The sequence below is a fragment of the Ochotona princeps genome, chromosome 6 (assembly GCF_030435755.1).
Source record: "Ochotona princeps isolate mOchPri1 chromosome 6, mOchPri1.hap1, whole genome shotgun sequence".
Lineage (NCBI taxonomy): Eukaryota > Metazoa > Chordata > Mammalia > Lagomorpha > Ochotonidae > Ochotona > Ochotona princeps.
The window spans coordinates 42,019,897-42,035,838 of NC_080837.1; the positions used below are offsets into that span (position 1 = coordinate 42,019,897).

A 15,942-nucleotide genomic window follows, 5' to 3' on the forward strand; every position below is an offset into this window, starting at 1 on the left:
CAAATTTCAAGATATCCATTTCACTCATACAAATTCATTTCTTTGCACTGTATGCATTAGCTACCACCTATCAGAGAAAACGTGTATTTGTCTTTTTGTGACTAGCTTATTTCACTAAGCATAATGATCTCCAATTATATACATAATAGTACCAAAACCCCCAAATTTCATTATTTATGTCTGAGTAGTATTCCATTGTGTGTGTGTGTGTGTGTGTGTGTGTGTGTGTGTGTGTGTGTGTTGGCGGGGAGGAGTGCCTTGATGTGTGTGTATTATGTCTTTGTCGTCTAGTCATCAACTGATGACATTTGGGATGCTTTTGCAATTTAGCCACTGTGAATTGAGTTGATATAAACATCAAAATAAAATAATTTTTTCTTATGCTGGTTTCATGTCTTGGGTAAGTTCCCAGGAGTGGAATGAATGGGTCACAAGGTAGATCTATTTTCAGATGTCTTTGGAACCTCCATACTATCTTCCATAATTATTGTGCAAGTTTATATTCATATCAACAAAGCGATAGGATATCTTTTAATATTACTGCTAGTGTATTCTGTTTATGGGTTTTTAGATGATGGCCATTCTCATTAGGGTGAGGTGAAAAGTCATTGTGGTATTTGTTTTCATCTTCCTAATGGCTAGTCATCTTGAGTATCTTTTCATGTATATTTGAGCCATTTGTATTTTATCCTTTGAAAAATGCCTGTTCATAGCCTTAGCCTATTTCTTTAATTGGATTGTTTGTTTTGTTGAGTTTCTTGAGCTCTTTATATAGTCTGGATATTAATCCTTTATCAAATGTGCACCTTGTAAATATTCCCTTCATTCTTTTGGCTGCTCTTTGACTTTGTTTTTCCTTTGCTGTGCAGAAACTTCTTATATTCACATAATTTAATAATTTTACATCTTAATTTTAGATTCATTATCCAGTGAGTTGATGTTTGCATATGGTGTAAGACACAGGTTTTGTTTCATATTTCTACCTGCAGAGATCCAATTTCCCAACATTTATCGAAAAGTCTGTCATTTCTCTAGAGGGTGATCTGAGCTCATTTGCCAAAGATTAGTTGGTAGTAGATCTATAGATTAATTTGGGGGTTTTCTAATCTGGTCCATTGCTCCTCGTGTTTATTTTTGTACCAGTTTCAGGATGTTTTGATTACAACTGCCCAGTATCATGTCTTGAAATCTATTGTGATGCCTACATCTTTGTTTTTACTGTTTAAAAATGCTTTAGGTATTTGGGGTCTCTTATGTTCCCATAAGAGTTTAGGCTCATGTATTCTAGTTATGAACAGAATGTCCAAAGTGTTTTGAATGGCATTGAATCTGCAAAGGGCTTTGGAGAGACTGGATATTCTGAATTAATTATTCCAAGATAATCCAATATTTTTGGGTTTTGCTCTCTTTTTTTCCTTAATGTTTTGTAATTTTCATTACAGAGATAGGTCATGTCCTTGATTAGGTTTGCCCCAGTGTATTTATTTCTTTGGTAGCTATTATAAATGGGACTGATTTTACAAGTTCTTTCTCAGCCATAACCTTGTTCATGTACACAAAAGCTACTGATTTTTTATGTGCTAATTTTATGTGCTGCAACTCTGCCAAATGCTATTAAGAAGTCCAGCAATCTTTTAATGGAGTTTTTTTGAGCTCTCTAGGTATAGGATCATGTCATCTGCAAATAGGCATATTTGGTTTCTTCCTTTCCCATTTGAATCCCTCTGGTTTCTTTGTCTTGACTAATGGCCCTGGCCAAAATTTCTAGAAGTATATTAAATAATGGCGAGAGTGGATATCCTTATCTGGTTCTGGATTTTAGATGAACTGTTTCCAGTTTATCTCCATTCAATACAATACTGTGTGTTTATCATATATTGCATTGATTATGTTGAAATGTCTCGCTATACTCAACTTGCTTTTTTTAATTAAGAAAGAATATTGCATTTTATCAGATATTTTCTCTGTATCTACTGTGATAGTCCTATAGTTTTATTCCTCAGTTTGCTAATGAGATGTATTACATTTATTATTTGTTTATGTTGAATTTCCCTTGCATCCTAGGAATAAATCCCACATGGTCCAGTGGATGATCCTTTAGATGTGTTGTTGGATTTGATTATCTAGTATTAGTTGAGGGGATTTTTGCATCTATGTTTATCAGGGATTTTTTTAAAGATTTATTTATTTTTATTGGAAAGGCAGATACACAGAAAGGAGAGACAGACAGGAAGATCTTCCGCCTGCTGGTCCACTCCCCACGAGGCCGCAATGACTGTAGTCGAGTCAATCCGAAGCCAGGAGCCTCCTCCAGGTCCCCAATGCTGGTGCAGGGTCCCAAAGTCTTGGGCTGTCCTCGACAGCATTCCCAGGCCACAGGCAGGGAGCTGGATGGGAAGTGGGGCTGCAGGGATTAGAACCGGCGCCCATATGGGATCCTGGCGCATCCAAGGCAAGGACCTTAACCGCTATGCTATCGCACCGGGCTCTATCAGGGATTTTGGCATACAATTGTTTTCCTTTGCTGTGTGCTTTTTGATCTTGGAATTAAGATGATGTAGACTTTACAGCAATTTGAGAGGATTTCTGCCTGTCAATTGTTTAGAATATTTTAAGAAGAATTGGGATTAGTTATTCTTTAAAAGCTTGAACAATAGTGTTGACCAAGATCACTTATTCTGTTTCTTGGTTTTCTTTCTCTAGTTGCTCTGTCCACTAAAGAAAGTGGGGTGTTGAAGCTCCCTAGTATTACTGCACTGGAGTTTATATCACCCTTTGGATTCATTAACATTTGTTATAAATAGTGAGGTACTCCAGCACTGGGTGCATATAATATAGCCACATATTCCTGTTGAACTGACCTTTACATAATGTCCTTTTTGTCTCTTTTAACAGCTTTTTTCCCCCCTTAGTGTCCATTTCATCTGACATTAGGATGGCACGCGGGCTCATTTTTATTTCCATTTTCATGGAATTTTTTTTTTTGCCATATCCTCCATGTGCATCTGGGTAGGCCATCCGCTGCTCCTTTCATCTTCATTCCTCCTGTATTTTGTTGGGGAGGTATGTTTCTTGTAGGCAGCATGTAGTTGGATTTTGCTCTATAACACAGTAAGCCTAGCTGTATCTTTTAAATTATAAGAATGGTTCTATTTACAGATACTCCCAAAGACATAGTGCAAAACTCTGGGCTTTGCTTCCCGCAATTCTGGGCCGAGCAGAGGGAGGGGTTGGATGCTCGTGTTTTCAAAGGTCGTCCTATCTTAAAAGAAGACAAAGCAAAAATCCGCTTAATGGCAAACCATGTACTGCTACCTCTTTGTTCTGAGGCCAGAAACAGATTTAGCAGAAACAGATTTTTTTGACTTATTTATTTTTAAATTTTGTTTTGATGATATTTACATAGTTGATTATGTTTGGAAGGACCCAGGATTAGAGAAAACTGGGTGACACCAATGTGTCCACATTTTCTTTTTCTTCTTCCTATATCTGGGGGGAGGAGGGAGATAAGGGGAGAGGCCGCACCCAGCTTCCCAACCATCTCAGTACCTGGAGATGTGGAATGGACACCCAATGTCACTAAAGGGTCCCTGATGTGAAACATGTTCCAAGGGTTCTGCTCAAGTGGTTTCAATAGTTTTGAAATGCTATCGATCTCACCATTGCAAGGATTGGCTGACCTAGTCCACCCCAGAGTCTCCATTTGCCTAGATATTCACTGCCAATGCTTCATTGGAGTAGTTGACCAATTTGTTTCCCCCCCTCCTTCTTCTGCTATGGTAACAGATATCCTCTGTAGGCTCCAATGGACTGCCATATCCTCCATGTGCATCTGGGTAGGCCATCCACTGCTCCATCTAAGCCACTGAGGAAGACCAGTTCTAACACACACTCTCCATGGTCAGTCCACAAATCCTGCAACTCTCCCCATGGACAGAGTTCTGAGTCCAACTGTTCACTTGGGGAGATCCCCAAACAAACCTCATCTGAAGTGATCCCAGACCTAACTCTTTGTGTGTGCTTGCTAGTATGGGGTCAGACTCTGCCACCCACAGCAGCCTATGCACACACTGCTAGTTGGAATTGCTGGGTTGTTTCTGTCTCCAATCCTGATTCTTACATAAACCATGAATGCTGAGGCACATATTTGGTCCTCACGTACACCAGCAGGAACTGCAGCCTAGTCATAGCAATCCCCAACAACCCTCACTAGCCCCATCACAATCCCTGGTTCCTGTGCTTGCCAATATGTGCAGCCAACTGGTCCAGTCTGTCCCACATCTCTTTTAGCTACTGTATATATCAATGGGCATTGAAGCCTGGCTCAACCTAACTGACCCCACTACCAGCCCACATTCATGCCAGTGGGTGCCACTGCCTGTCTAACCAGGCCCTCACCCAGCCCTGGTTTTCATGCTCACCAGTGTGAGTTGCAGTCCATTAGAGAAGTGCCTTCGGTTTCCCTACTGGGCCCATTCCAAGTCCTGGATCTTGCACTCTCCAGGTACTTCTGCAGTCTAACTTGACAGGATTTGCCCCCAGTCTCAGCACTGATGCTGCGGCAAAGCCCAAACAGCCTGCTCTTACCCTGGCCTATTCTTGCACCAGTGGGTAGAGTCACTTATCCCAGCCTTGCTCTTCCCCTAATCCAGTTCACCTGACCTGCAGGCCAACAGGTGTTGTAGCCCTCCCCCCACCAGCCTGGTCTGCCACTGATCCCAGTTATCAGGCTTGCTTATCGTAGCAGTAGCCCAGCAGAGAAGCTTCCTATAGCCCGATTACCAGGTCCGCACCAATCCCCACAGATCTCATGTGTGCTGGTGGGTACTGCAGCCCAGTCTGGCACGGCCCACCTCACCTCGGCATTTGCTAACGGGTGCTGCAGCTAGTCAGGTCTGTCCTGTCCCCAGTTCTACCTCATTATAGTGGGGGCCACAACTAAGTCCAGCCCAACAAGTCCCCCAGTCACAAACCTAATGTGAACCAGCTAGTGTTGCAACCTGACCCAGTCTGTCCTGTTTCTTGGATTTGACAGTGTGTGTTATGAACTAGCCCAGTCTGGCTTACCCCAAGACCTCACCCACACATATGCTGGTGGGTTTCATAACCTGGCATGGTCTGGGCTGCTCCCAGCCGTGCTTCTTATGCTCACCTGCAGGAACTGTGTCCTGACAAAGGAGTTCCCCAATATCCTATCAGATCTCCTCACCATGGCAGATCTCTTGCACACTGCTGGGTCCTTGGCCCAGCCTGATTTAATCCACCACCTGTCTTGGCAGGCCCTGCCTGACTGGCCCATACCCGTTCCAGTTCTTACTGTGGGTGCTACAGCCCAGCAATGCCTGGTCCATGCACAGAAACAGCTCTCCCACACTTCAGCATGTGCACAGATAGCCCAGTCCATCCTACATCCTCCCTGGCTCTCAAAAGCACCAGTGGATGCTTGAGTTGAGCCCAGTCTGGCACACCCCAGACCCAGTCTACATCCATGCAATGGATGTAGGACAGTGCAATAATGACTAGACTGGATGGCTGCTTCTATTCCAGCTCTTTCTTGTGTACTGGTTGGTGTCATGGCCCAGCCTAATGTGACCCATCCCCTATCCCAACACTCACTGGCAGGTACTATTATCTAGTTCTGATAGGTAGACCCCAGGTCTTAGCTTTTGTGTGCACCATGTGAATGGTGGTCGGCAGTGGTCAATACTAATTAGTCCAACTCGGTCTCCCACGTGGGTAGGTGTGTCAGTCTGATCCAGAAAGGTCCTCTGGCTTTCTCCCTCTAAACTGCTTAGTATCAGCCACCTCGCTGACCCTCAAGTACAGTGGCCTTGTTGATGGAAATCCTCCAGAAGTCATGCCTCACTTGGAACATACTCCCTCAGGAGTCCTCCATCCCACACATTCCTTTACCCACTTTCCTAAGCAAACCATAGTACCTGTGCCCAGGAGCTCATGGGTTCCCTAAGCTAGTTTTGTTTAAGCTATTAAAAACATAGCTAAAATATGTATGAATGCGAGAATAAGTTTGATGGCTGGAACAAGACCCACAGATACATGCTGTTTCCATAAATACAAATACATATATTGATCCAAAATGGATTGAGCCTATCATTTATATGGTTATCCTAATGAGATACTAAGCACAGAGCCTGGTTTAGTAATTTAGAAAGGTCATCATGTGATCACACTCAACTTTTTTTCCCTGATAATTATTTTAATTTTGATGATTTTTACATAGTTGATTAGGGTGATAAAGGTCAAGGAATACAGGAAGGTGGGTAAGATCATTATTTCCACATTCTCTTTTTTTCCTTCCTGTATCTGGGGAAAGGGGGAGATAAGGAGAGAAGTTATATCCAGTCTCCCAAATGCCTCTGTACCCTGGGATGGAGGAGTGTTCTGTTATAGTTTATCAAAATGTCTTACGATGTTAATAATTGCAACAATCTTCTGAGAAATGATAGTAAACAGTCAGCATCACCTTTCTAGTACTGAAATCCTTAATCTTGGCTTTCTATGACCTCATCCTAGTTTTAGCCTTGCTTTAATATATCTTCACAATTTGTCCTACTTGTCTCCCCGCTGCTCTTCAACATATAAAAATCATTCTTGTCTTGTTGCTTATTTGGAAAGTTTATTTTCTTCTGCTATTCCATTGTGTTCATATTTCATACCATATCCTTATTATAATCCTTATTTTGTCATTTCCACTCATAGGACTCTTGCCATATGCATTGCATAGTTTGTTCTTTTCAACATATGCTCCATGTTTGCTTAAAGTACTGGCTCTAACTCTTGAAACAGACTTCAAAGTTAACTCATTTTATAAATTTCTATAAGGAAGACTATTATTGTTCTACTCACACTGAGTACTGGGGCTGACAAGCCTAATGAAGCTGACGGCATACCCTGTAGTTGGTGTGATTCTAAGTCCCTTACACTTTACATTTACTTACCATAGTTCATGGCTTCCCCTCTTCCATATATCATATCTAAGCCCCCTCTGATTTTCTTGGCTCTACCCTCAAAACAGAGCGGCAATTCCCACCCTTCTTGGAAAATTCACTATCATGGTTGTAAGCCCCATCATCTCCCTCCTGGATTATTACAGCATCCCCTTAATGGATTTTTTCCTCAACACTGCAAAGTACAATGCTTTTTAAGGTTTTAAGCCACCCCCTCTGTTCAACAGGCTATAATCACCTTTTCCGTTCCTCTCTTCTTCAATCAGTCTAACTGCATTTCCTACCACCCTTACTCATTTTGTTCCAGCAATGATAATCCCGCCTTGCTCTTCCACAAATATATCACATACCCAGTGTTCAGCCGAGTTTTATCTTTTGCTTGTAATTATACAAATAGTCAACTCTCCTTCAAGTGAGCTTAATTGTAACACTCTTCAATTCTGTAATTTGCCTTTCTAACTCTTTCCTAATGGTCCTTAATTTGTACAGTAGTTGGTTCTTGAAAGGAACATATTAAATGTACTCGGCAACAGGATTTAACAGCTGAGTTTTCTTATGGCAAGATAGATTTCCTAGCTTCAACGTGCAAGTACTTCAACAAGTTGGCAGAAATCTTAATTACAAAAATAATTTGCAAGGATTTCAAAATCTACTTTGGTACCAATTTAAATTTCACACTTTCATTTCATTTTCCATTAACTTCCTTAAGTATTTAGTAAAGGGCCAAACTATTTGGGGGCTACGACAGGGTTAGCCATGGATACAGTGGGTTACTCCACCATAGGCATCACCTAGCAGAATGCTGGGTGGAATCAGGCTGCTCTGATTCCAATCTTCCTGCTGGTTAGCCTGGGGAAGCAGGAGAGGTTGCCCCAACCCCTCAGGCCCCTGCCACACCTCCCATGTGGGAGACCTGAGTGGAGCTTCAGACTCCCTCACTGTGGCTACCGGGAGAATGAACCACGAGGGTCAAACATCTTTACTTTGCCCTCTCTGAAACTCGGCTTAAAAAAAAAGTTACCACAGCCCTCAGAGGATTTTACCTCAGAGGATTTCACCTCTGAACCCTGTAAGTGGGAGGCCAAAGGAGACGTAAGTGATAAAGCTAATGAGTGTGGGTAGATGTTTGGGCACTTCTGAGGGAAATACTTCCTCATTCCTTGTACCGTTTAGACTTACACAATTCTCTTACCAAAGCCAATCCCGGAGCTGCTTTTACCAAAGCCAATCCGGAAGCACCCTGAGAGGACGGTGCGACGCGCACCTTGCCCTTGCTCCAATAGCTTCAATTCCCTGACTTAGGTGGTTACGGCACGCCTAAATTAATTTTTTCCGGGTCACCACTCCCTGCTACAAGGACAAGGCGCCCGTGAGACATATCCTACCCTCCTCTGCCAGTTCTCCCGCAGGCAGCTGCACGTGCCTCCGTGCCGGTCCGAGACAGGCGACGAAACGAACACCCGGGCGAGGCCCCACGGCGCGTCAATCTTGGGGAGGTGACTTCCCGGACTCCGCCCGCGCCCGGCGCACGCACGCATGCGCACTGCAGTCAGCATGAGGGTCGCGGCTCTGATCAGGTAAACAGCTCGGTGGAGCCGCTTCTCTCCTTCCCCGGCGGGCTCTCGTCCCATCCCGCCGTCCTTGGCGCCCGAGACGGCGTTTCTGTCAGACCCTGTTGGGCTCTGCCGTCTTACGGACTGCAGGAAGAGGTTTCGACGTCGGGCTATTGCCCGTCCCTTCTGACCCGAAGCTCCCGCTCTCGTCAGTGTTCCGACTCCGGGACCTGGGTTCACTGTGGATTCACTTCCCCTGCCACAGGTGGCCGAGTGCTGGACTTTTAAGTGCTGTCATGGCGTGACTGTGACAGCTGCTGCTGAATGCACTCAGTTCACGCTCCCGCCCCTTGTTCCTCTAGGCTGTTCTTGCTTCCTTGTCTTACAGGACGATTAGCTAGCTGCCCTTCATCTCCCTCGGGTGAGGCAGGCAAGACTTGTGCAGGTTGCTCACGTTCTAACAGTTTTACGTTAGGCCGGATGCTGTTACTTAGGGCATCCATCCTTGCGTTTTTTGTGGTGACCTTATAGTAACATATGCCATTTTCTAGAAGAAGTGTGAAATCTGTATTAGATCGTCTTAATTGGGTGTCAGAAGAATTATTCATGTGTCTGACCCACCTGCCATAGGCCACTAAATGTTACCATACATACTCACGTGAGGCCAGAGAGAATACTTGGGCAACATTTCGTGAGTTTAAACGACTTATGTATTTTGTTTCATGAAATTTGGACCTGTGTAGTCACAGATAAAATAACAGGATGTGTTTTCTTTTGTAAGCACATTGAAGGTTTCATTAAGCATTGTGATTCAACGCCCTAGGCAGTTGATGCTTGTTGAGGATCCTTGAACTGTTGAGGACTTGAGTAGTCCTTCAATCCATGCTAGTGACTTTGTCTCAGTCCCTTCTACTTTAGTGCCATGTTAGACTAATGTCACAATAATTACTGTTATTTAGTAAATTCCTCTGTGAAGTGAATGATTAAGCTTTTACCATTGTGGTTTTTATTTGGTCTAGATAGATAAGAACTTAATGACCCAGGAAATGAGTGATTACCCTGCCCATTCAGTTTGCCCAAAATTTCACTAGTTACAGACTTAGAACTATTAGAGACCAGAATACGTAAGTGTAATATGCTACAGAATAGAACTGTGTACAAGCTAGGGAGGGAAGCTTGAGTAGGCATGCGTAAGCATATGCTTGTGATATGCATGTCATACATGTCTCATATGTAGTTATATCTATGAACTTGTGTCTGTATAGGAACACTTCAAAAAGTACATGGAAATAGAATTAAAATGTAAGTTTTACTGAAAAAAAATTTGACATCAATAGAGAGTTACTCAAGTAGGGGAATATCCAAATCTGAAGAAGGGAGTATGTTTGAATATTTCACATTGCCTCTTGGACTTTTCCTCTCTTTGAAAGGGAACAAGAGGGAAGAATAATGGCTGAAGTAGGTACTGACGGGATGATATTTACCTTTGTCAATGGGATTGAGCATTCTGCTTTTTACCTCTGCAGAATTTGATTCCTTCAAGTATGTCAAACTTTGTCACTAGATTATGATTGCTATCATTGACTTGGCCCTTTAATTAGTGATGGTAACAAGTAGCAAGTTAGTGGAACATAATTGATGTTTTCCTACCTTTTTTTTTTTTAAACTAGACTAAGAAATTTATTAATCTTTGTTTCGAACTTTATTTCCAGGCTTTTTCAGCTTAATTGACTGCAAAGAATGATTTGTATGTAAGCAAAATGAAAAGAGCTGCACTGTCAAAGAGGCTTGAGCTTAAAAATATTAGCAGTCTAGATTTTATCAGATGATAAAACAATTTTGAAAAGCAGTTATAATATAAAATAGCAGCTCCCAGAAACTTCCTCAAGTTTTCCTACCCATTCTTAAGTAATTTCACCTAAGGAATACATCGAAAAAGTATCTAGGATATAAATAGCACTTTGTGTATTAAGCAAAACCACTATCACAAACCGAAGAGGTATTATACTCTGTTTAGAAAGTTCTTTGTTATAAAAGCTGTATTTTTAAATGTATTTTTTGAGCAACAACCTTAACCGCTGAGCTTCATTGTCTCAATGTGTTAATGATTTAGAAAAGGTCAACTGTTTGCTTTCTAATTGTAAAATAGTCTGTCACATATTCTGGCAAACTGAGCAAATAATATGTTTTGTTTCAATATATAGTTAGGCCATGTTGAATCATGATCTGCAACCTGATGTTTCTCTCCCTCCTCTCTCGGCATATTCTTCAGTGGTGGGAAGGACAGCTGTTATAATATGGTACAGTGCGTTGCTGCTGGGCATCAGATTGTTGCTTTAGCGAATTTAAGACCAGCTGATAACCAAGGTAAGTGTATGCCTCTATTGGGAAAGTCTCTAAATGATTGAAACCCCAATTTCATCATTGCATTGTATTATATATTTTATACAAAGGCAGAAAAAGTACCAGTATACACATTTGATACTATCGCATACATGATTCCTTGTAAAACTGGACATTAAGTTTTTCTACTTACGTATCTTATAGTTCTTCTATGAGAAAGATTATTAGACTTTCAATAGACAGGATACTGAAGCTCAGGATTTTATAAGGTTATACAAAGTAAAATGTCTGGCACAACATGCAGAGCTGAGATTTGAACCTGGCATTGTACAATACCATATCTAAATGTTAGAGATGCTGTACAGGATGACAAGACACGGTATTCATACCTCAGGAAACTTAGACATATATTAAAGTATGAATTCTTATTAAAAATACTGCAGCTTAGTGATCTTATGTGGAGTTCAAACATGGGACTTGAAAGAAACATAATGCAATACATTGCATTATCAGTTTGTCTGAACGATTGAACAGGACATCCACAAATCCATAGACCAATTTTGACTACTTTTTCCAATTTTCTCCTTCCTGTCTCAGAGGAAAAGTAAAATTTATGTAAAATATTGTTAATTAAAAATTCAGTAGTATATGGAGTAAGAATAATTTGAGGGGCAACCCAAGACTATGTAGCACACTCCAGCTGGTGGTGATGAATGTCGCCTGAAAGAACAGGGCTACCGACCCCAGTATCCTCCAAGCAGGCAAGATAGCCTAGTGGAGGGTGGAGGCAAAGATAAATTCCTGTTGGCTCCAGGCCTGTAGGCTGCCATCTCTGCCGGTTGGTCTGAACTTTAATTTTAAAACTCTGCCATGCGGAGGCTTTCGTGATAGAGAAGAGCGTGCCAGTGAGCACCTCAGACTTACAAATGCTTGCTGATGGAAGAGTTTGTGGTGGTCACAGAGTGCACTCCTGATTCTAGTTTCCAGGCTGAAAGCAGCCAAATGTGATTCCTCAGGGCACACTGGAGAAACTAATAAGCATCTCATCAAAAGCTACAGTTCAGGTTTGCTGGAACAACATTTGTTCTGGAAATTTAAGGAGACTGTCTTGGTTGTGGGCTTGGTTTTCACTTACGTGATCATTATTTGTCCACAACACCTAGACAGAGACTCTGGAAAGGGTCCAAAAGCAAATTGAGTCCATATAACTATATTCCAGCCTTTTATGCTATGTCTTAGAGGCCCTAGTTGAGAAAAAGTGTAATGGACTGATTTGTACCCTTGGTTCTTTGGAGCCTTGTGGTAGTGTCCATTTCCCATTTTCCTTTTCTGGATCATGAAAGGACAGAATAAAAACAGTAAAATAAATTAAAATAATTATACAAAATAAAGAGCTGGAAAAATGAGTAAGTTTTATACAAGAATGTTGATGGCTATGAGGTGGTAGATTGAGAGAGTTTAACTAATTTGATTTAAAGTCAACAGGAAGTTGGAATTGTGTGATTGTTTGAGTGGCTTCTTCTCCCCAAATGGTGGTAAAAGAATATGCAGTTGGAGTGTGACTATTAGAGCCAACTCCAATGTAGAACAAAGTTGGCTAAGAATAGATTCATAGCATTAGATTGATCAGTAGGGAGCCTGGAAAAAAATTTATTCCCATCAATGAGGGTAATGTGAACCTGTCATAAGATTGAAAAAAATCATCTCTTTAAATTTGCAGTAGGAACTTTTGTGGTATGTTAATTGAGGTGCTTCAGGCAACAGTGGAGCCTTTTGGTTTTATTTGATCTCACACCATTGTTATGTAGCTTCCATTAATAAAAATTACATCATGGTTAGGACTAAATGGAGCCTTAAGGGAAAATTATCTTCTAGGTTCTGAAACCAGTAAATTGTCTTTATTATTACACTAACATCAGAATGTTTCTTGCTGAGATTCTCAAACTTCTTGTAACAGACTGGTTCGGTGTTTCAGTATCCTTTTTTTAACCAGTTTAACTTTGAGATAAGGGAAGGCAGGAAGGTTTCTTTTTGGCCATATCTATTTTTCTTTAGGATCTCAGAATTTGGCATAGATAGGTTTATGATAAGCACCAAATTACCAGGGGGATTCAGAAACCTGATGAGTCAAAATGGAATGACACATGAAGGTGGCTTTGATTTTTGAAATGGCCATTAAAAGTTAATTTTTCATTCTTTTTAGTGGGACATTACACATTTGGCCCAAAGTCTGGACTTCCTTGAAATGTGTTATCATATAAATGTATCATATATATGTAAGCATTTATCAGATTCTTTTGTAACTTCTTTAACATATTATAATCACATTTTATGTCATTAAATATTATTCTACGTTAGCACTTCCTATTATTTCTCCTTTGTAACACATTTTGCCTCTTGAAATGAAAGTGTTCTATGAATAAACACTTTTGACAGTTCATGCCATGTCCCTTCACGTGAAGTACCAGAAGTACAGTAAACTGATGAGAAGCAACAATAAATGTGCTCATTTAACATTGTTGACCCTCAGGTCAAAAACTTACTTTACCTGGAACATTTTTCCATCGCATGCCTGGTAGACGAATTGCCTGCTCTTAATTTTTTTTGAAGATTTGTTTATTTTTATTACAAAGTCAGATATACAGAGAGGAGAGACAGAGAGGAAGGTCTTCTGTCCGATGATTCACTCCCCAAGCGAGTGCAACGGCCAGGAACCTGGAACCTCTTCCAGGTCTCCCACATGGGTGCAGGGTCCCAAAGCTTTGGGCCGTCCTTGACCGCTTTCCCAGGGAGCTGGATGGGAAGTGGAGCTGCCGGGATTAGAACCGGCGCCCATATGGGATCCCGGTGCGTTCAAAGCAAGGACTTTAGCCACTAGGCCATGGCGCCAGGCCCATGCTCTTAATTTTTAATCCGTTATAAATGAGCATGTTGATTGTATTTGAAAATAATCATTGTATCCTGATTCTTTTTAAATTAATAATTGCAATATCAAATGGTTATTCTAGTTTATTTTGTAGTTCATTAACCTGTTTTGAATATTTTACCCATCTTTGTGAAATGTTATAATAACCAGTGATCGTGTTACTTATTTGCTTATATAAGCATGTTTTTTTTACATATTTGTAACTGCTCTACAACATTGAATTTACATGTTTACAAGTTTTGTTGTGGTGGGTGAGCATGGGCACCGATGACCTGGTGAACGTCTACTCTATGCCCATGGGAGCCAAGGTGGTCCTGGTGCCCAAAAACTTGTCCACCATGTGCTGCGACGTGTGTAGCAACAGCTCCCTAGTGGCCACAGGGACCAGGGACTGCACCTCGTGTACCAGGTCACCTACTGAGTGGCCGTTCCCCGCCATGGGCTCCTTCTCCTGTGATGAGCCTTGAGGGATTGGGGGGTTCCTGTCAGCACTGTGAGGTTTAAGTTGGGAGTCCCAGGTCTTTGCTGTGGGTCACGTGGAATAAAGCATTCAACAGAAAAAAAAAAAGTACTGACTATAAAATATACCAAGAGCATGCACATTGTTTTGTAAATATTTGTCCCTTATTAAATGGATTTATTCATAGTCTTTCATGCAAGTCGAGGTGGCTTTTGAAGAACCATGAAATATTTGGTAAAGCATTTATGTAGCAGTATCTTCAATTGAATACACTAATCAAAATTGACTGAATACATTCTCTTTAAAAAAGTTTGTTGTATACAAATGTATTTTGAAAGTTACATATAACTGCTGACTTGAATTAGAAACAACTATTTGCATAAAGGCAGTGAGCTAAAGTAAATTTAAGTTCCATGTTGACTTTCAACAACCTAGATGCACTTCCAAATCCTCTTTGTCTTTTGCAATGTTTTATTGATTCTTTGCATTTTAATCATTGTAGTGGGGTCTGATGAGCTGGATAGCTACATGTATCAGACAGTGGGTCATCAAGCCATCGACTTGTATGCAGAGGCAATGGCTCTACCCCTCTATCGCCGGTCCATAAGAGGAAGAAGTTTGGACACAGGACTGGTGTACACCAAATGTGAAGGAGATGAGGTTGAAGATCTTTATGAGCTTTTGAAACTTGTTAAGGTATGCATAATGAACCAATTATAGTGTGTAGTTCATATTTACTGAATTATTTAGTTACATTATTGGTAGACTAACACTATCCCTCTCTTCCCTTTTTTTTCTTTATCTTTTTTTTTAGACAGAAAAAACAGACCTATTCACCTTTATATTAAGTGTATTTAAAAATAAGACATTCAGGAGCATGATTTTAGTAATTGCAGTTCAGAAATGGCCTGCAGTTCATGGTAGAGTACCTGAGTTTGCGTTAAATGCCTGAGAAGAGCAGTGGGATATATCTCAAGTAGCATTTTGGTTTCAAAAATATATAAAGCATTTTTTGAAATGGATAAAGAAAACGTTGAACATAGGTCTATAATTTATTGTTTCTTTATGTATAGCATAAGAAGTAGCTACTTTTCAAAGGAGATCATGGTGATTTGGTTTCTTTCCTCTTAGAAGATTGATGTTAATAAGAACTATTTTGATTATCTAATGAGAAAGACATAAAATGGTTCCACTTTTAGTGATTGACGCTATGTTCTTGTCAGTGTTCACCTTGAGATGTTTAATACTCAGTGCAAATCTTGGATTTTCAAATTTTCTTTTTCAGATTACATGGGAATTAAGCATTAAGATTTTTAAAATATAGCAGTATTACAAAATGAGGAGACTCTTACTAGGAGTAATTGAATTGCTTAAAAATCATGAACATGGTGATTCTGGAGAAATTCTATGATAATAAAAACCTTCGAAAAAAGGAAGCATAATAAATTACTAATGAATTTAATTAAGATGGGTAGAGTAGTAGTAATTAAGAAAAAATTTCCTTTTTGATCCATACTGTCTTTGGAGAAATGGATGCTTTGCCATTATCTTTATAGTAACCGTCAGTCATGACATAAATTGATGCTAATGTTAAATCTTGACAACTTCTGCTTTGGAAGTTCGTGCATGATAATTATAACTATAGTTGAAAGAGATGTTATCAAGTTGTCTGGGACTAAATAGTTCCTTTTT

At 40.6% G+C, this 15,942-nt stretch overlaps 1 protein-coding gene across 2 annotated transcripts in view; it reads left to right on the plus strand.

The window, feature by feature from the left end:
• The first annotated feature begins 8,257 nt into the window (after window positions 1-8,257).
• DPH6 (diphthamine biosynthesis 6) overlaps window positions 8,258-15,942 on the plus strand; it is a 138,853-nt gene continuing 131,168 nt past the window's right edge. Inside the window, exons 1-3 of one of the 2 annotated variants that reach the window (XM_058666101.1) lie at window positions 8,258-8,545; window positions 10,794-10,888; window positions 14,753-14,946. In XM_058666101.1, the coding sequence (XP_058522084.1) occupies window positions 8,505-8,545; window positions 10,794-10,888; window positions 14,753-14,946 (330 nt within the window). In that variant the 5' untranslated portion in view covers window positions 8,258-8,504. The remainder of the gene's footprint in view (window positions 8,546-10,793; window positions 10,889-14,752; window positions 14,947-15,942) is intronic. The other variant, XM_004578194.3, reaches the window with a different exon arrangement.